Raw genomic sequence first — 22,324 nt, 5'->3', positions numbered from 1 at the left:
AAAGCAATCTCCGCCCTCCAATATGTGAGATAACCCGGGCATAGCCATCCGCATCCCCTAATTTGTGAGGTAACCTGGACATAGTCACCCCCACCCTCCAACGTCTGAGGTAACTTGGACATAGCCATCCCTGTCCACCGTGTGAGGTAACTTGGACATAGCCATCTCTGCCCTCCAATTTGTGATGTAACCTGGATATAGCTATCCCCGCTCACCAAATTGTGGGGTAACCTGGGCATAGCCATCCCCGCCCTCCAACGTGTTAGATAACCTGGGCATTAGATAACCTGGGCATAGCCATCCCTGCCCTCCAACGTGTTAGATAACCTGGGCATAGCCATCCCTGCCCTCCAACGTGTGAGGTAACCTGTACATAGCCATCCCTGCCCTCCAACGTGTGAGGTAAGGCTACTTTCACACTGGCATTTCTGGGTCCGCCTGTGAGATCTGTTTCAGGGCTCTCACAAGCGGCCCAAAACGGATCAGTTTAGCCCCAATGCATTCTGAATGGATAAGGATCAGTTCAGAATGCATCAGTTTGCCTCCGTTCCGCCTCTATTCCGCTCTGGAGGCTTGCAGCGTTTTGATGTCCGCCTGACGATGCGGAGCCAAACGGATCAGTTCTGACTTACAATGTAAGTCAATGGGGACGGATCAGTTTGATAATATGGTGCAATTGAAAACGGATCCGCCTCCCATTTATTTTTTTGTTCATGGTAATGCAAACGGATCCGTTCTGAAAGGGTACAATCTTTTGCATTATAGGTGCGGATCCGTCTATGCAGATACCAGACGGATCCGGACCTAACGCAGGTAACCTGTAAATAGCCATCTCTGCCCTCCAATTAGTGAGGTAACCTTGACATAGCTATCCCCGCTCTCCAATTAGTGAGGTAACCTGGACATAGCTATCCCTGCCCTCCAACATGTGAGGTAACCTGGACATAGCCATCCCCACCCTCCAGTGTGTGAGGTAACCTGTACATAGCCATCCCCACCCTCCAGTGTGTGAGGTAACCTGGACATAGCCATCCCCACCCTCCAGTGTGTGAGGTAACCTGGGCATAGCCATCCCTCATATGTGTGTAATGTAAACTGGGAACTGCCTTCTGAAGCATCAGTTAAAATGTGTACAACCACCAACCCCCCCTGCACTTCCAGAGTCTGATAAACCAGCCAATTTCCAAACACCTCTGTGTGTGTCATGTGAACCTGGCACAGCCATCTGAAACGTGTCAGGTAAACTGGGCAAAGTAGCTCAAACCATTTCCGAAAAACCGTCTGGAGCTGCCCCTCCCTCTGTGTAAGGTAAACTGGGCATAGATGTCTTGGCCTGTCACAGTACGGCATACTGCCGCCATCATAAGAGACATAGTTGCCGACCCACTGCATGTGACATTATAAGGCATTGCGTAGGAGACACATTCTGGGTAGCACAGCAGGTATCCAGAGTTATAATCATGAAACCTGCTTAAATGTATATAGAAATCTCCTTGTCCTTTTTGCAGGATGACTCGGAGCCAGCACTGGGTCTCTCTGACTTCTTCCATCTTGATGTTGGCGGCTGGGTGTTCTCCATCCCCACCATGGCACTCGCTGTCTTCCGGGAATCTGTTCTGTGGCGAGAGGTCTGCTGCTTGACTCCAACTGATAGCAGAAGGATTTTTCTGGACCGGGACGGCTTTGTGTTCAGACACGTTCATCATTTCCTGCTCACGTCGCAGCTCTCATCATCGTATCTGGTCGATCTAGATGTTTTGTATGAACAAACCAAAGCAGTAGGTCTTCAGTCAATGACGGAGGTGTGTGAGGCATTGCTCCATCACTTTACATGTTCACTAGGCTTGTTGATATTAGAACAGCCCCTGTTGGGGTTAGCAACCAACTTTTCTATGTGCAAAACAGCAAATCTGCCATTAATCCAATGATATGGGCACTGCTTAACTAGCCTGTTTACCCCAAGACCTAAAAAACGTATCCCATCTCTTGTGCAGAGGGCATAAGTGCTTGATCCATGGGCGTCCAAGCCCTGGGATGGTAATGTGTAACGAGAGCTGGGGTCCTGTGTCCCTCCCTCCCTCCAGATAAATTGAGCCCCAGTGGAGCATGCTCACTGCCACTACATTCAACTGTATGGGACGGCTGGAGATTGGCGAGTGCCGTACTTGGCTTATCTGCAGCAGTCCCATTGAGATGAATGGAGCAGTATGTGCATGGGGGCACTCAGGACCCCCATCCTCATGATTGGTGGGTGTCCCACTGGTCACCTGCACTCCCCAAAAGACCTCTTGATCCTCTGATTTCTTGTGCTTTTTTCTAATAAGCTATTACAGAAGGCCCCACAAACAGGTCTGCTTGTTTAGACTTTTCAGAGGTAAGTCCATGCCGATGGAAGCTACCAGTGTGTGAGCCCTCTCTGAGATTCTGATTGATCAAGAGGCCCTTGCCAGGCAATTATGCATACGACACGGCCCTTTGTTTGATGACAAATGTCCTTTTAAAGGATCTAGAAAGCTATAAGAATAAGCCTGTGATGTGTTGTTTTCCCGGTGCGTTATTTTTCATGAAATAGACTAAGTAGTAAAGATGAGCCCTAGTGTAAAAGGGTCTATCATGACTTATAGAGACCCTACATCGTTTAAAATCCATCATACCTGCCCTTCTCTCCTAAGACAGCTACCATCAGGAGAGAGTTTGGACACCACCATACACATTGTTTGGCCAGCCTTTCTCAACAAAAATTGGCAGGTTTTGGCAACATTAATCTAATGTGTATGGCCACCCTAAGTGTTCCATTGCTTTCTGATCTGAAGGTGGTAAGCTCCCTGCTTCCTATTGACAACTCGGGCATGTTTGGCTAAACCAAGAGTGCATGTGTATTAGGGATTGAGAGTAATGGCTGTCAGTCAAATGAACATTTGCCCGACAACATTGATCTGAAGGGTATGACCTGCTTTAGGCCTTACTCACACATTGCAGGTTTGATCCCTATTCTGCATTCATATTTGAAACCTCGGCTATTTTGTTGATTCCCATAGCGGTGAATGAAGGATGGCTGTGCATGCAAGGCTGCTGTCTGCTCACTTCAGGTGTCCTGTTCTGGAGATAGGAGGTGGGACCCACACCTGTTTGACATTGATGGAATATCCTAGCTCTATGCCATTGGTGTCCCAAAAGGGAATACCCCTTTAATGTGTATGGTGGCCTCTGACATCAGCCGTTGGTGCGATAAGGATCGGGCATGTTGAAGTCAACTCATGATCCTTTTGTTACCAGGGAGATAAGCCAGCTGCTTTCTCCTCTCACCCATTCATTACATATGGACGCACAAACAAGCCAAAAGTATTTATGTTCCAGCTCCAGAGTCCTGTTTGTAACTATACCCTGTTCTCCTTGAACAGAGCAGTTTACTGTTTGATGAGAATAGGGGTTTTGATTATGTTTGTAATGACTGTGTTAATGCTTTCTCATCTTTACTATAGTCACTAAACAACGTTTCTCATCTGTATCATTGAGGGACACAGACTTGACCATGGGTATAGCTGTTGCCGCTAGGAGGCGGACACTAAGCACACACTAAGCTCCTCCCTCTTCAGCTATACCCTTCCTACAGGGACTAAGCTAAATCAGTTTTTAGCTTAGTGTCTGTAGGAGGCAGACCTCTCTGCGTTGCAGGTCTGCTGTTTTTTTGTTTTTCCTTTTTTTCTAGGGGGAGTTTTAGGCAGTCCTTTAAACGGCCTGCACTCCCACCCGGGAGACCAGGGGGTTCCCTTAAAACCTCTGTTTTCTGCCAGCTTTCGGGTCCACCGCAAGTCCCCTTTGTTCTAGTGTAGCGTCCCTCCCCAAGGGGACCGCACACCGAAGGTGGTGACCCGGCTGGAGCCAGGGGGGCAGAAGACGCGCTATATATATATATATATATATATATATAATATATAGATTCAAAAGGATGAGGCAGCACTCCAAGCGTAAAGTGAAAAAATAGTGGATCTTTTATTCCCCTCTACAACGTTTCAACCGCTCAATGTGGTCTTTATCAAGCTCATGCCGCATTGAGCGGTTAAAATGTTGCAGAGGGGAATAAAAGATCCACTATTTTTTCACTTTACGCTTGGAGTGCTGCCTCATCCTTTTGAATTTATATCTACAGTTAGCCGTTGGAGCCTGCGGCTGTGAGGACTCTTGCACCCTTATCCTTGGTCTTGTGCTGCTGTGTATTTTTTTATTTTATTTTTTGTTTGATATATATTAGGGGTGCACCGAAATTCCGGCGGCCGAAAATGGGCCTAATCCATTTCGGCCGATATTGGTACATATCGGCAGAAAATATGGGGTTTGGGATTTGTGCGGGCGGGCGGTTTACTTTAAGTCACTGCATCTTTATTTTACCTTACAATCGTGACGCTCCAGTAACAACTCTGCAGGCAGAGCGGAGGGCGGCGTAACGTCACTTACTCACGTGACGCGCCTGCTCCGCCTCCTTCATTCATAAAGTGGGCGGAGCAGGTGCGTCACGTGAGTAAGTGACGTTACGCCGCCCTCCGCTCTGCCTGCAGAGTTGTTACTGGAGCGTCACGATTGTAAGGTAAAATAAAGATGCAGTGAGTGATTAGTCTGCTGTGAGCAGCAGGGCCGGGGCTGTTATTGGTAGGGGGATCGGTCTATGGCACTGCTATGGGGAAAGGGATCTGTGCACTGTTATGCCCATAACAGTGCACATATCCCCCCCTCCATAACAGCGCCACCCACAGATCCCCCTCTCCATAACAGCACCACCCACAGATCCCCCTCTCCATAACAGAGCCACCCACAGATCCCCCTCTCCATAACAGAGCCACCCACAGATCCCCCTCTCCATAACAGAGCCACCCACAGATCCCCCTCTCCATAACAGAGCCACCCACAGATCCCCCTCTCCATAACAGAGCCACCCACAGATCCCCCTCTCCATAACAGCGCCACCCACAGATCCCCCTCTCCATACAGATCCCCCTCTCCCAGCAAAAATTTGTTCTTGACCTGAGGCTACATCTGTTTACAGTTTGAGGTTGGTTTTACAACTGTTTCTTGCACTGTTGTTTTGTACAATCACTTGTACATGTTGTTTTGTACAATCACTTGTGTATGAGGAAGCACCATGTTATATAATATGATTTATTAAATTCATGAAAAAGAATTATTAATAAAATCATAAAAAAAAAAATATTTTAAAAGTATTTGGGCAAAAAGGCAGTTTCGGTTTTCGGTCAAGGGCATCCTGAGGCTGGGCCCCTCCAGGAGGTCTGTTGGAGGGGGGGGGGGGGGGGGGGGGGGGGGGGGCGTATGCAGGTGAGCAGATGGCTGCTAGGAGCACTGCTCACAGCTTTAATCTACCCAGGTCTGCCCTGTAGTGGAGTTGGGGAGAATGGGGGCGTCCGTTTTACAGGGAAAAGATGCAGGGCTCAGTGGCACATCATGTCGCTCCTGTACTGCAGCCACACATCGCGGCTCACTTGTTTAAGAAATCGCTGTTTCGGCGCGCCGGGGCCATTGTTAATTTAGGCCCCGGCTTTGGTGCGGCCTGCTCCTGCAGGGCCCCTTTTCCCCCCATGGCTTATTTTTCCCCGGCCGGCGTCTGGGTTTGGCCAGGGAAGCGGGCGTGTGTGCCGGTTTGGGGGGTGTGGATGCCAGAGATGGAGGGCTAGTGCTGAGGGCCGGTGTCATTTTGGGGGCGGGGCCTGTGGTTTCCTCGATCCCACGCCGGCAGCTGAGCAGAGGGAGGGACGCTGGTGGGATACTGACGAGCTGGTTTGGCGGCTTGGAGGGACACAGGCTGGGTAAGTGCTGTCCGACTCTGGGGACCATGGGGCGCGTGCCCATCGCGGCCGTCCCACAAAAGGGGCCAGAACATCCTCACCCAAAAGGGTGTCTGTGTCTCCCGTTTCCTCGGCCTCTCCTTCTCCTACTAGAGAGTCTCACTCAGACGTGTCCTCAGCTGAAGAGGCATGTTCCGAGGAGAGAGGGTCAGATGAGGATGTTGTCTCACCGGAGGGTCAGTCGTCCAAACTGTCCTCCTTGGTGGACAATTTATTTACGGCAGTTATTGAGACGTTGCAGGATCCAGCACTGTCATCTGCCAGCGCGGGTGTTTCCTTTAGGAAGTCCCGTCATTCGCACAAGTGTTTCCCCAGCCACCAGGAGTTTGATTCCTCTCTCTCCAAGGAGTGGAATTTCCTTGATAGACATTTCATGTTGCCAAAACGCTTAAACGTCTTTTATCCTTTTCCGGAGGATTTGACTAAGAAATGGTCGGCTCAACGTATAGTGGACCCGCCAGTTTCCCGCTTGGCTAAACATACTACCTTGCCAATGGCGTATGGGGCTTCTTTCTCTGATATCAAGAAAATGGAAGCCTTTTCAAAATCTGCCTTTGAAGCAGTGGGCACTGCGCTGCAGCCGGTGTTTGCCTCTACTTGGGTGAGCAAGGCGATGGGGGAGTGGGCAACTAATTTACGTCAGGGTCTCGATTCAGGAGTCCCTGGGGGGGAGCTTGCAGATATGGCCCTGCAGCTCTTTCATGCCAGTGCGTATATTTGTGAAGCTTCTTTGGACGCAGCCAGGCTCGTTCGTCAGCCCTGTTGGTGGCTATTCGCTGTACCCTATGGCTCTCTGGCTGGGCGGAAGATAATGCTTCAAAGCGCACCCTGACGGGACGGCCCTCCCCTTTACCGGCAGCAGACTTTTTAGTAAGTGCCTGGATGAGATCATTTCGGACGCTACAGGTGGTAAATACACCCATTTACCACAGAACAGGGGGCGGTATAATAGGTCAAAAAAGCGGAAACCTTTTTTTCGCCCCTTTCTGAGTTTTTCCAGCCCCAAGAGGGCATCTGACAAGTTAGCCACGGATCAGAAGTGCAAACCGTTCAAGCCTCGCCCTTTCTGGCGTTCCCGTCAACAGGGCTTCAAGTCCTTTTAACCCTAAGAGCTCCGCTGCATGACGGGCTACAAGCTGGATTTCAAGTCCTCCCCTCCGTCACTTTTTTTTCCGGAAGTCTCATCCGGGCTTTCCCGCAGCCATAGAGTCTTTTTTTCTGGCAATTCGCACGCTGCTGCAGCAAGGTGTGATTGTTCCGGTTCCTGCGCAAGACCGGTTTCAGGGGTTTTATTCCACTCTCTTTGTGATTCCCAAATAAGAGGGGACGGTCTGTTCCGTTCTAGACCTCAAGGTGCTCAACTGTTTCCTTCACGTCCGCAGCTTCCGGATGGAGTCCATGAAGTCGGTCATTGCGTCCATGGAACCGGGGGAGTACCTGTCCTCGATAGACATCAAGGACGCTTATCTTCACGTGCCCATCTGCGTCAGTAGAGGTTTCTCCGGTTCGCAGTTGGTCCGTTTCACTACCAGTTTGTAGCCGTTCCGTTTGGCCTGGCCTTGGCTCCCAGGGTCTTTACGAAAGTTCTGGCGGCAGTCATGGCCCTGCTCCATGGCAGGGGGATCGTGGCGATCCCTTACTTAGACGACATCCTCTGGTGAAGGGTCTGTCGTTCCGGGGGACGGCAGACAGCTTGAGCATTGTTCTGGACACCCTGGAGCGCTTCGGCTGGATCCTTAACAGGCAGAAGTCTTGTCTTTATTCATCGCAGAGGTTGACTTATCTGGTACTGGACACATGTCAGGCCATGGTGTTCTTGCTATCGAGCTCTCCATCTATCGGCTCTCCATCTTCAGGTTCTCCCCTTGTTGCGGCCTGGTCCGGTCCCCATTCGTCGAAGGTGGTGTTAGCATTCCATCTAAATGAAATTATTCTCCCTTCATTTTGTCCGGACCCGTCTCATCCTCGGGAGCAGTTGCTCCATACCCTGGATTTGGTACCAGCCGTTCGGGTGTATCTGTCCAAGACGGCATCTTTCCGGCGGACAGATTCCCTGTTCGTGATTCCAGAGGGGGCGAGAAGAGGGTACGGATGAAAACTAGATTTTTGTACTTACCGTAAAATCAGTTTCACTTCCGTTCATTGGGGGACACAGCTCCCACCCATTTGTTTGTTTAGGGGCCTTTTCGGGCATGTGTGGTTCTGGGTTTGTACATACTGGCCCGAAAAGGTTCTGGGTTTGTCTTGCTTCTTCTACTGCTTTTGCACTAACTGATTTAGCTTAGCCCCTGTAGGAAGGGTAAGGCTGAAGAGGGAGGAGCTTACACTTTGTGTGTTTAGTGTCCGCCTCCTAGCGGCAACAGCTATACCCGTGGTCAAGTCTGTGTTCCCCAATGAGACGGATGAGAAACAGATTTTACGGTAAGTGCAGAAATTTCGTTTTCTGCATATTTTGAGCTTTTTTTTCTGTCCGTCTCATGTCTGTCATTCTACTTAGTAATCACCATTTGGTTCTCATTAACAGGCCCTAGAAAAGTTAAAAGATGAGGAACCCCAACAGCGCATGCAGACAAAACCAGACATGTCTGTCACTGAGAAAGCAGCCATTAACTACTGGAAAACTCGTAAATGTAGCAGCAGACTCTGTGAGCTGCCTCTAAAAAGTTCCCTTTTCCCAGGTGATGATTGAACCTCTCATATATGGGGTTTGTTACCTGCACCCTATAATATGATATTTCATGGCTGCTCCTTTTTATTAGGTGTCTACATATTATCTTTCAGGCAATCAAGACAAAGCCCCCCTTGGACTCTTACACAATCCTTTTCTTGACGTCCTGCAAGATGTTCCTTACTGTTTCCTTCCCATTGATATGCTGGAGAAATACCCTGGACTGCTCACAGATGATAACTTGCTGTGGTTCGCTGAGAATTTTGCTTTGATTGAATGTGGATGTCAGGAATTCCGATTCATAGGTTAGAAATATGGAAATGCAAAAATTGTGTCAAAGCAAATTGTGAAATGTTTTCTCTCTTTTAACCAATTGGATAATTTCTTTAAAAGCTATAAACACACTCGCAAATATTTTTTTTAATTGTTTATTTGATTCCTAAATGCAAAATTTAGTAACATTCTATATTGTTTTCATAAAATGTTTTTAATTCCTTTACATATTTGGCAGTGCTCCAGTGTCTGACTTAGATCTTAGCACGAGAAAACTAGATTTTTGTACTTACCGTAAAATCTGTTTCTCTTCCGATCATTGGGGGACACATCTCCCACCCATTTCTTTGTTTAGGGGCCTTTTTGGGCCTGTGGTTATGTCTGCTTTCAGTGTTAGGGCTCTTTCACAGGAGTGGATGCCGTGCGTGGAATGCGCTGCGTGAAAGACAGCCAAGCCCCGCTCTGGACAGCAGATTCATAATGCTCTGTCCCTCTCTGTGATCTTTTTACTACAAAATTACGGTGACAACTTTATCTCACTGTGATTTTGTAGTAAAAAGGTCACAGAGAGGCACGGAGCATTATCAATCATGTTAATGCTCCGTGTCTCTTCTGTCCAGAACGGGGCCTGGCTGTCTTTCACGCAGCGGATTGCACGCACGGCATCCGCTCGTGTGAAAGAGCCCTTAGAGATAACAGTGGGGAGGGGAGGATGTTGTACATGGCAGATCAGAGTGTGGAGAGGAGGAAAGCCTACAAGCAGGGCTCCATAGACACAGGAGGAAAGTGCACACAAGGCAGTACACAAGGTGGGGGTGGGGTATTACACACTCCTTAGCATTAGTGATTGTCAGTACAAGTGTGTGGAGATCCCTTGTGAGCTGTAGAAGGAGAAATCAGTCCAGAAATGAAGCTGTGCTGATACATGACAGCTAATGAAGACAGCAGCATCCTGGACACACAGACCTACCCCCAGCAAGTATTACTGGTAGGAACTCATCCATATGAGAAATGTCTGAAACTAGGAGCAGGCTGTAATCTAAATATTAGGAGGGTCTGAACATGAATGAAGATTGCAGTGCATTTCCATGTTAAAGGTGTCCTTTATAGGGAACCTGTCAAGTTGAACATGGTGTCTGAGCTGCAGGCAGCATGTTTTAGAGAAGGAGGAGCTGAGCAGATTGATTTGTAGTTTCATAGGTAAATATTCAGTAAAACTTGTTTGCTCATTCTGTGCTCTGAAGTCAGGAAGGCGGTCCTATCCGTAATTGACAGCTACCTCTGTATACACAGCAGGGCTGTGGAGTCGGAGTCGAGGAGTCAGAGTCGGCAAAAAATGAACCGACTCCGACTCCTACTAGATTTAAATTGGAATAATTAAAAAAAAAAAAAGCAAGTTTAAATGTCCCAATTCACCAAAAGTTATAATTAATTACCGTATTCTATGGGGGCATCTGTGGATGGCACTGTTATGGGGGCATCTGTGGATGGCACTGTTATGGGGGCATCTGTGGATGGCACTGTTATGGGGGCATCTGTGGATGGCACTGTTAACGGGGCATCTGTGGATGGCACTGTTATGGGGGCATCTGTGGATGGCACTGTTATGGGGGCATCTGTGGATGGCACTGTTATGGGGGCATCTGTGGATGGCACTGTTATGGGGGCATCTGTGGATGGCACTGTTATGGGGGCATCTGTGGATGGCACTGTTATGGGGACATCTGTGGATGGCACTGTTATGGGAGCATATGTGGATGGCACTGTTATGGGGGATCATTGTGGGGGCATCTGTGGATGACACATATATAGCATCTTATCTTATGTGTCATCCACAGATCATCCCCCATAACAGTGTCCCTGTGTAGTGAATGTGGGCCGGCATCTGTTTCTGTAATGGCAGCTGGGCCCGGTGCCTGCTTCATTCATTCAGTGGGCGGAGCAGGCGCGTGACTTAGTGAGCTACGCTACGAGCACCCACCCGGCCTCCTGACTGCCAATAAGTTAGTAGTAAGTAGTACAGCGCTAGATTTAAGATGATTGGAATACTTTAACAATACCCACAAGTTAGATATGATTACCGTATACTACAGTGAGCGGGGCCCGGTGTAGTAGAATACAGTGACTGCACCGGGCCCCGCTGCCATTACAGAAACAGATGCCGGCCCCCAGCCCCTCCTCCCTCTCAGCCTATTCACCGGACGGTCGCAGCATTCGCCCTCATAAGACGCACTGCTATTTTCCCCCACTTTTACGAAAAATACGGTACTTCTCTACTGTAAGAATAAAGGCCAATGCATGCAGTGCGTCACGTTACCGCAAAACGAACACGTTAAGTGACCATGAAGAAGCATGCTTTTCATATGCTTCACTATATGGCACGCAACGCACAGTTAAGGAGCGGCAATACTTATACTTTCCATTGTGTTGTGTTCCGCTGTTACAGGGAACGCAACGCCCATTATTAATCTAGCCTCTCACTGATAACTGATTAAAGGGAACCTGTCGCCGGGATTTTGTGTATAGAGCTGAGGACATGGGTTGCTAGATGGCCGCTAGCACATCCGCAATGCCCAGTCCCGATAGCTCTGTGTGCTTTTATTGTGTAATAAAACCGATTTAATACATATGCAAATTAACCTGAGATGAGTCCTGTATGTGAGATGAGTCAGGGACAGGACTCATCTCAGGGTAATTTGCATATGTATAAAATCGTTTTTTTGACGCAATAAAAGCACACAGAGCTATGGGGACTGGATATTGCGGATATGCTAGTGGCCATCTAGCAACCCATGTCCTCAGCTCTGTACACAAAATCCCTGTGACAGGTTCCCTTTAAGTAAATATGTTTTTTGCAGGACTAGACACTTGTATAAGTGAAGGGAATGGATAGCCAATAGTTCAAGACTGAAGCTGTAAACCATTTGAAAAACTTCTGTCATTCAGCTAAGGCTATAAAAACTTGTAAACTCGGATTGTTAGCTTAAACTTTAAACATGACTATGGGATTCTACTAGGGAAATCATGTTTTAAAATAAATGCCCCTTCCCGTCCTGGATCCTCCCACTGCCCTATCTTCAGCAGAAGATCAGCACACAAAGGAGAAGGCAGCGGCTTCCTAGCCAGTAGTTCTGTGGTAATGACATGTATGTTGCCTTTCTTTCCTTCAAGGAATGTATAAAATACATTTGCATATTAAATACAGAGGGGTCAAAGTCGGGGAGTCGGAAGTACCAAATACTGAGGAGTCGGAGTCGGACCGCCTCCTTGACTTCAAAGCCCAGGATGAGCAGGAATTTAGTTGCATAAAATACAGCTTATACCAAATCTATTTCTTTAAAACTATATATTAATCTTCCCAGCTCCTCCGGCTTTATAACATGCTGCCTGCAGATTACATTACATTTTATGGTCACGGGTTCCCTTTAAAGGAGTTTTCAACTAATAATTTTTTTCTTGTCAGAGGCGTCCATATCCATTAAAGGGGTAGGCCACTTTCTGGTTACTGTTGACCAATGTAGTACTAATACAGTCTTTGTTGAAATTTTACACCATTTTGAATATTGGGAATGCCCCCTTGTTTACAAAGTCTATTATGCTGTCCACACAGAGGTCCTGTCCATAAAATGGCCACTGATGACCCGGGAAATCACCTCCATGTGATGTCTCCTCCTTTCAAATACACGGCACCTGCCATCTGCACTTCACTGACAGGACCTCTATGTGGACAGCACAAAAGATTTTGTAAACAAGAGGCATAACTTATGAAATATCGAAAATGGTGCAGAATTTCAATAAAGGCTATATCAGTAAGGGCCATATAATCATTTGACAATCACATTGGTCAACGATAATCAGAAAGTGGTCAACCACTTTAAGATTTTTCCCCATTAAAGATGTTTATGTACTTCAGGTATTGATACCTAATCTCAGGATAGTTTATCAGCATGGGATCGGTGGGGGTCCATCACCTGGCAACCCAGCCGATCTTCTGTTCCCTGCACCCGCCGGTGCTGGAGCTATCATTTTGAACAGCGCCATTCAAAGTGAAGTAGCTGTGCTGGGTTACTGCAGTTCAGCTCCCAGTCACTTGTGTTCGGGCAGAAAATCGGCAGTATATCATAGTCCCAGAAATGTCAGTCACATACTGCAGAAAAATAAGGAGCTGAAATTCACCTGTGGTGAGTACTTTAAATCCGCATCATGTCAATTTATGCTGCAAATTTTTATGAGAATTTCCCCCTTTGCATTCCATAGGGTGGAATTTGTTATAGATTCACAGCCATGGCAAATCCTCATGTAGCACATGCAGATTTTGGCAAGATTTCATCACAGATTTAGCCATAGAATTGCTGCACAATCTGACCACCGTATCCATGCCCTTAAAGGAATTCTGTCACCAGGTTTCACCCCTGTCAGCTAAACATATGCTGATGTTCAGGGCCTCATCAGGATTCGTAATGTGGGCTTCTAAATGTGATCCGTAGCCTTATTTTGCTAAAAAACAGGTTTTACTAACCTGTCACTCAATAAGGTGCCCAAGGGGATGTCAAGGGATGCAAGGTTCCGGCCGCACCCACCGCCGCCTTTCCAGACTTCTGCACCGCCTCTTATTCCTCTGTGCCGCCTCTCGCTCTCCCTCCCTCCTCCTCCTGCTGTTAGATATCGCGCGTGCGCACAGGGCTCTGAGAGGCTGGCGCCAGAGTGCAGGTCATACCTGGATTGAGCGAAGTGCCGGCGCATGCGCACTTCACTTTAAGAAGCCAAATCAAGAAGTCCGCACAGGCGCATCAGGCAGAGCTCTGTGCGCACGCGCAAGATCTTACAGTGGGAGGAGGGGGAGGGAGGAGGGGGGATGGAGGGATGAAGGGAGAGCGAGAGGCGGCACAGAAGATTAGGAGGCGGTGCAGAAGTCTGGAAAGGCGGCACTGGGCACGAACGGCGGTGGGTGCGGCCGGCACCTTGCATCCCTTGACATCCCCTTGGGCACCTTATTTCTTTGAGTGACAGGTTAGTAAAACCTGTTTTTTAGCAAAATAAGGCTACGGATCACATTTAGAAGCCCACATTACGAATCCTGATGAGGCCCTGAACATCAGCATATGTTTAGCTGACAGGGGTGAAACCTGGTGACAGAATCCCTTTAAAGGAAACCTGTCACATTGAAAATGGTATCTGAACTGCATGCAGCATGTTATAGAGCATGAGGAGCTGAGTAGCCATAACTTATGGTTCGTGGTAACGGAATCCAAAACTGAATTCTTAGATAACCCGAACTTTGTATGCCGAACTTGAAAACATAAGTTCGCTCAACACTAGTGGTGAGTCATCTGGAATGGTCTCACTTCATCACACTTGGTAGAAAATATAGAAGAATTGGTGCATTTTCTGTAGATATGTGTAAGAAATTTCCTGTAGGATAAACAGCATGTTTATACTACAGGAAATTTCTTACACACTGGAAAGTTTTTCTTGCCAGCGAAGTTTTTAAAGTTTGATGTTTTGGAAGCTGAAATCAACTCCCTAGAAATTCCTGGACTCCTTCAGGCACTCTGCACTGAAAAGAAAACTTTGGGTAAGTCACTTTATATTATTCTTGTTTTTTTGTTCGTGATTTCATGACTTAAAGGGATTGTGCAGCGATTTATATTGATGACCTATCGTCAGGATAGGTCATCAATATCTGATCAGCGGGGGTCTGACACCTGGCACCCTCGCCGTTCACTTGATTGACAAGGAGGCATCGCTCCATGCGAGGGCTGTTTCCTGTTAATTACACTTCACATCGTCTCGGAAGTGCAGTGTAATGACAAGTACTCGCTCCATTCATATGGAGCAGATCGTCAAGGGTGCCTGGTGTCAGACTCCAGCTGATCTGATATTGATGACCTATCCTTAGGATACGTCATCAATATAAATCTCTGCACAACCCTTTTGGATGCCATGTTTCCATAGTAATCTCCACAATAGAATACTGAATAATCCGCTTTGGGTTATGATAGAAACAGTACTAATCTCGGTAATTATTTGCTTCTAGGATATGTACATGGTAGTAATCCAGAGACAGCCCTGTTCTCCAGTACCAGTTCAGCTGGCAGCAAAGGAGAACGTAAAAAAGCAACAAAGCCTTTCTACATCCTGGCACTGGAGTTATTGGCTAAATACCCAGACTCTTCTCTAGGCCAGCTGAGCATAGAGAGCAGTGTAGATGGCAACAAGCTGTATATCACCGGCACTGGGACCCTCTTTCTACATGTAAAGTATGTCCTACAAATCCAATGTATGCATATCTTTTCTGAGACTTTGATATTGATGGCCTATCAGTATAGTAGACATTTAGTAGCACATGTAGTAGAAGCTGCACTTTGTATTGCAGCCAGTCATGTGAATGTGAATGCGAATGAGCTGCAATACAAGCACAGTCACCACTAAATGTGCAAAGCTGTGTCTGGTAAACAACAGAGAAGGATGGGACATTCACCAGAGCACTGTAGCCCCTTCAGTCTGTCTTCTGGGGAACCTGCAGTCTTAGGCTCCATTCAGATGTCCGCACTTTGGGTCCGGATCCGTTCAGCAATTATGCAGAACGGGTGCGGACCCATTGATTTTCAATGGGGACGGAAAAGATGCGGACAACACACAGTGTGCTGTCTGCATTCGCATTTCCCGTCCGCGGCTCTGCATAAAAATAGAACATGTACTATTCTTGTCCGTGTTTTTTACGGATCCGAAATTTGCGGATCTGCAAAACACTGCGGACGTGTGAATGGACCCTTATATTGATGGTCCTATCCTAATAATCAGCCATAAATATCAAACTCTCAGAAAAACTCCTTTAAAATAATATCTGCCTAAGTTAATATTTATGAACATCTAAATATATAAATACTGACCACAGATATAGTCCTGTAAGGGTAGGTTCATACCTCTGTTTAACTGATCGTTCACCGCCGGACCCCATTGACTATAATGGGAGCGAGGCATCTGGACGTTTTCCGTCATAAGTGCCAGAATTTGGCAGGACTAAAAACGCTGCATGAGTGACAGAAAGTGGTGCGATTCCATTATAGTCAGTGGCTCTGGCGGTAAACGGCAGTATCCGGCTAGGCCAGATCTGGTGATCTCCAGCAGGCTGTTCTCTGCTGGAGCAGTCTGTTGGATCAGGTAAACAGAGGCGTGAACCTGACCTAAGACTTTATTAATAACTCTAATAACACTTTTCTGTTTTCAGTGGTTTGTCATATTCAAAAAAAAATCCCTAGTCAATTTCAAGTCCGCACTCACTGCTGCAAAACAGGCCAATGTCACATCTCTCATACCCAGGGCTGGGGAGTCGGAGTCGAGGAGTCGGAGGCAATTTTGAGTGCCTGCAGTCGGAGTCGGCAAAAAATGAACCGACTCCGACTCCTACTAGATTTAAATATGAATAAAAAAAAAAAGCGAGTTTAAATCACAAAAAGTTATAATTAATTACCGTATTTTTCGCCCTATAAGACGCACCTGCCCATAAGATGCACCTAGGTTTTTGAGGAGGAAAATAAGAAAAGAAAAAATTTTAACCAAAAGGTGTGCTTTTGGTGGGTTTTGAACTAATGGTGGTCTGTGGATGACACTATTATGGGGCATCTGTGGATGGCACTGTTATGGGGGCATCTGTGGATGGCACTGTTATGGGGGCATCTGTGGGTGGCACTGTTATGGGGGCATCTGTGGGTGGCACTGTTATGGGGGCATCTGTGGGTGGCACTGTTATGGGGCATCTGTGGGTGGCACTGTTATGGGGGCATCTGTGGGTGGCACTGTTATGGGGGATCATTGTGGGGGCATCTGTGGATGACACATATATAGCATCTTATCTTATGTGTCATCCACAGATCATCCCCCATAACAGTGTCCCTGTGTAGTGAATGGGGGCCGGCATCTGTTTCTGTAATGGCAGCAGGGCCCTGTGCCTGCTTCATTCATAAAGTGGGTGGAGCAGGCGCGTGACGTAGTGAGCTACGCTACGAGCGCCCACCCGGCCTCCTGACTGCCAATAAGTTAGTAGTAAGTAGTACAGCGCTAGATTTAAGATGATTGGAATACTTTAACAATACCCACAAGTTAGATATGATTACCGTATACTACAGTGAGCGGGGCCCGGTGTAGTAGAATACAGTGACTGCATCGGGCCCCACTGCCATTACAGAAACAGATGCCGGCGCCCAGCCCCTCCTCCCTCTCAGCCTATTCACCGGACGGTCGCAGCATTCGCCCCCCATAAGACGCACTGCTATTTTTCCCCCACTTTTGCGAAAAATACGGTACTTCTCTACTGTAAGAATAAAGGCCAATGCATGCAGTGCGTCACGTTACCGCGAAACGAACACGTTAAGTGACCATGAAGACGCATGCTTTTCATATGCTTCACTATATGGCACGCAACGCACAGTTAAGGAGCGGCAATACTTATACTTTCCATTGTGTTGTGTTTCGCTGTTACAGGGAATGCAACGCCCATGGTTAACCTAGCCTCTCACTGATAACTGATTAAGTAAATATGTTTTTTGCAGGACTAGAGACACTTGTATAAGTGAAGGGAATGGATAGTCAATAGCTCAAGACTGAAGCTATAAACCATTTGAACAACTGCTGTCATTCAGCTAAGGCTATAAAAACTTGTAAACTCGGATTGTTAGCTTAAACTTTAAACATGACTATGGGATTCTACTAGGGAAATCATGTTTTAAAATAAATGCCCCTTCCCGTCCTGGATCCTCCCACTGCCCTATCTTCAGCAGAAGATCAGCACACAAAGGAGAAGGCAGCGGCTTCCTGGCCAGTAGTTCTGTGGTAATGACATGTATGTTGCATTAATTTCCTTCAAGGAATGTATAAAATACATTTGCATATTAAATACAGAGGAGTCGGAGTTGGAAGTACCAAAAACTGAGGAGTCTGAGTCGGACCATTTATCTACCGACTCCACAGCCCTGCTCATACCTTCCCTGTCAAACAACCCTAAACAACTATTTAACACTTTCAGCTCTCTACTCCATCCCCCGGTGCCCGCTGCTCATATCTCATCTCAGCTGAGGACTTTTCCACATACTTCAAACAACCTCAGAGAAAGCTTTAGCCTGCAGTCCCTGCAGCTCCTCCACACAACTATTCAGTCCTATTCCTCCAAAACCATCTACTCCATTGTTACAGAAGAAAAACTGTCCACCCTACTCTTCAGATCACATCTCACCAGCTGTGCGCTTGATCCAATCCCATCCCACCTCATTCCTAACCTCACCACAGTGTTTATCCCAGCCCTAACCCATCTCTTTAACCTATCACTAACCAATGGTGTATTTTCCTCCTGTTTTAAACATGCTACCATCACACCCATCCTTAACCCTTTAAAGACCTCCGCCTTACTTGTAGGGCGGAAATCCGGTCCCCAAACATGGCGCCCACTCGCACGTGCAGCGGGCACCATAGCCGCTGGGTTTCTGCTATTTCAAATAGCAGAGTCCCGCGGCACATATATGCGATCAGCCATAAGGCTGATCGCATACATTTTCCCTTTCAGATGCCGTGGTCAAATGTGACCTTGGCATCTGCGCAGTCCGGAAGCGGAAGTCGCGCTCTTCCGCTTTGGTAACAGCGTTCCACGGATGAGATCGGGGAACCTGTTACATTGATCTAATAGGCTGAAGCCTCAAGCAGGCCTCAGTGCCTATTAGATGACTATACCAATACCGGCCACTAGGTGGCAGCATTGTATTGGTATAGTGCAAATGAAGTGTTCAATGGTGTCTATATAGAAATCAATGAACCCAATAGGCAATCTAATGATTGCCAGTTATTTTCACCCAGGGTGACTTAAAAAAAAGTAAAAAACAATTTTTTGCAAATATTAAAAAAATAGTTCAAATCCTTTCCTCAAATTAAAAATACTTACACAATAAAAAAAATAAACATCATGGGCATCGCTGCCTGTGAAAATACGCATACTATTAAAATATAACAATATTAATGGCAAATGGCGTAATGGGGAAAATAAATAAAACTGCCAATTTGCCATTATTTGTCACTTCAACTACCCAATAATTTTTTTATAAAGTGATCAAAAAGTCCCACACACTTCAAATTGGTATCGCTGAAAAGAACAGATCGTCCCGCCTGGATAGACATCATCTATGTATCACCTTGATAAAGAACGCACCAAAATCAGGGGTGCAAATAACATCCAAAAATGTCACATCGATCTTGAAAGAGACAATTTAGGATCCAGTCCGGATTTTGGTAGAGACCAGCACCAGTATAAATTTCACTGATCCACAGAATGGGGGTATGCCACTGAGGAAGGGGAAGCGTCTCCCCGAAACGCGTCTGGCGTCATACCCTTGGATGAATACCCCATTTTCCATGAAGTGCACTATAAAGAAAAGGAACTTTTGGATCCAGTATTAGAATACTACAATACGTCATCCATCAGCGCCAATAGAGAAAGGCTTGTGATCCTCATATTGAACTCACACCATCTGCGGGAGACACGTGGGACCGAGCGGCTCCATAGCCGGGACGCCGGCCGATTCAACGGAGCAAGGGCTCGAAATTAAGTCCCGATTCACCCGACGGCGCAAGTAAAGGTAAGCCCACAACAGTGGGTACAATAATAAGAATTACCTTTTCTAACAACAACTGAATGAACTGTTTCGGCTACTGAAGCAATATCCCGCACTGCGGCCACATCTTAATATATTACAGGAGTCAGCAGTTGGATGCAATTTGGTATCAGCCTGTGGCGGCTGAAGTGCTCTTTCTGATACAGACGCTGTGATACAAACTAACCGCACTGGTTACTTCAGCAAAGGTTTTCCGCTGCAACCTAGCTATACGCTAAAGCATTGGGAGAAATAGTAGATGGAAAGCTGATATAATACACCACTTATTTACAAAAAGTCGGAATCCCCTTTGTTTAAACACAGACCTTTGGATATATTTGTCAGATATAAGAAAAGACTTAACATCCAGAGACTGGCTCATTGTATGGTTGAATTGTATTTTAAACCAAATATCGGATGTTATGTTATTTTTATCAATTTGATATATTGTCAATTCACCAGATGGACACTGTCTGCGCCAATTTGTCTCTCTAAATAAAACCTGCCTTTTTTTTTTTCACATCTAAGACTGTATCAGTCTGGGTGGAGGCAGAGAGAGGCATTTGACACTATCAGTACCTATCTCAAAGTTGCTGCCTTTTTATCAAATGAATTCATGATAGTTGGAAAGAGAACAGACATATGATATTGTGCTGAATAGTCTATAGAAGATTTTTATGTATATTTTATTATTCTTTTATTCTTATCCATTTTAATATGTATACTAAATAAAACATCCTGTATTTCCATATAAGAGTGACCAATCCATTCTTTTTATACATTTATCCGAAACTTTTGAGGGGTGACTCAAATTTTGGATTTGATAGCACCTATCCTGAGGGAAATAGAGGTGAGCGGATCCCTTTATTTTACAAACTATCAAAAGTACCTTATAGATCATCCTTTATTGTGTTAGCACACAGTCTTGTCCCGCTTTTCTGGCATGTATATGCATGGAAAAATCGCTTTATAAAGTACTCTTCTCCAGCTCCACAAGTCACAGTAGAAGTCAAGGGGGTAGCCCTTCCCTCACTCCAGGCTGTAACTCCCCTGCCCTAACACCGCCTCTAAGCAGTGTAATTGACACCCGGCTCAGTCGCTGGGACCGCGCTTGTACAGGCGGCGCATGCGCCCTCGGACTCAAACGCGATCCTGTAACTGAATCGCGCGTGAGGAAGAGAAGACAGGCAGGCATCGGGGATGGCGCATGCGCGATTCAGTTACAGGATCGCGCTTGAGTCCGACGGCGCATGCGCCGCCTGTACAAGCGCGGTCCCGGCGACTGAGCCGGGTGTCAATTACACTGCTTAGAGGCGGGGTTAGGGCAGGGGAGTTGCAGCCTGGAGTGAGGGAAGGGCTATCCCCTTGACTTCTACCGTGACTTGTGGAGCTGGAGAAGAGTACTTTATAAAGCGATTTTTCCATGCATATACATGCCAGAAAAGCGGGACAAGACCGTGTGCTAACACAATGAGGATGATCTATAAGGTACTTTTGATAGTTTATTAAGTGAAATCCAGGTGAAAGGTTCGTTTTAATGCTGTTTTATCAGATATTCTAGGTATTGGACAGTCACTGAAAACTATAAAAACTAAACTGTGAAGAAGGACACCTTAAAAGGAACCTGTCACTATGTTCTGACATATAAAACCAAATGTACCTTAATGCTTGTTTACCCTGATAGTTCCCAGCAATCGATCCATAATCTTCTCAGGACTAACTTGTCCTTTTTTATCGCCCTGTAATGCTTTCCCACCTTTTATGCTAATCAACAGACAAGAGTCGTATCGTACATGCTTGACCGGAGAAGAGTCATATTTTCTCAGAGTCAAGCGCCTCAGCTCTGCCTAAGAAACGCCCCTATAGATAAAATCTTGCGCATGTGCAGTATTCATTTTGGGAAGAACTACATTGCGTAAGTATTGCAACGCTACTGTAATGCACACTCCTTATTTACTTGGCGTGAGGGTGCGGGGACATACACCAAGGTAGCTGATTGGTCTTTCAAAAAAAAAGTGCGCATGTGTGTGATTTCGGACAAGATTACAAGCAGTGAGGGCAGAAATTGGCTGTCAATCAAAGTCAAGGGGGAGGGAAATAGGCTATGATGGTGTGAGGGGAAGGAATTATTTATGCAAATGAGCATAACGGCAGGAAAGCATTATATGGCGATTAAAATAGGACAGGTTAGTCCTGAGAAGATTATGGATCGATCGCTGGGAACTATCAGGGTAAACAAGCATTAAGATACATTTGGTTTTATATGTCAGAACATGGTGACAGGTTCCCTTTAAGAATTGAGCACAACTTTCTAATTGGTTTTCTCTGCTTGTAAATTGTACAATGACCCACGTGAGAGTTTCTGGATCATCAGATGCCAGATTAAAGTATTAGTTCTACACACAACATATAGGTACATTTTTTTTAATATTGTTCCTATATATTATGATATTAGGAACTGGATGGGAACATGCAGACTTCCTTTGACCAGAAGCTTTTTAGAGATTTATGCTCTGTGCACTTTTCTGGACAAAGAAGATGCTGTGTATCAGTCGATGAGAGAAGCTGTCAGATCCTACCTGAAGTCTAGGACCAGGGTGGATGGGAGAATACTGTGTAAGTTAGAAGATACTTCTGACTGGTTACTGTCATTGATTACTTATGTGTATGAGGGTTTTATCACAACATTATGGCTGCTGAATATGTGCAGTGTAATACCATTTGTCTGTTCAGTACTGGGTCTCAGATCATACTGCTTCCCTGATTGGCAGAGCACATTGTCACCATATCCATCCCTATAATCAGAAATGGTTTTATCATGATGTTATCTCTGTATAGTGAGAATGACTTATGAAGACGGTTGCTGAAATTCGACCCCAAGCATTAAACTG

General features: G+C 46.3%; 1 protein-coding gene across 1 annotated transcript in view; it reads left to right on the top strand.

Moving 5' to 3' along the window:
* The window catches only part of KCTD19 (potassium channel tetramerization domain containing 19), a 57,771-nt gene that overhangs the window by 1,829 nt on the left and 33,618 nt on the right, over positions 1–22,324 (top strand). The window contains exons 2-7 of the mRNA XM_040408954.1: positions 1,509–1,802; positions 6,271–6,456; positions 8,380–8,533; positions 8,637–8,828; positions 14,834–15,056; positions 21,889–22,053. Coding sequence (XP_040264888.1) covers positions 1,509–1,802; positions 6,271–6,456; positions 8,380–8,533; positions 8,637–8,828; positions 14,834–15,056; positions 21,889–22,053 — 1,214 coding nt within the window. The remainder of the gene's footprint in view (positions 1–1,508; positions 1,803–6,270; positions 6,457–8,379; positions 8,534–8,636; positions 8,829–14,833; positions 15,057–21,888; positions 22,054–22,324) is intronic.

The sequence above is a fragment of the Bufo bufo genome, chromosome 10 (assembly GCF_905171765.1).
Source record: "Bufo bufo chromosome 10, aBufBuf1.1, whole genome shotgun sequence".
NCBI classification, from domain to species: Eukaryota; Metazoa; Chordata; class Amphibia; order Anura; family Bufonidae; genus Bufo; species Bufo bufo.
This window is presented reverse-complemented; position numbering and strand designations above follow the sequence as displayed.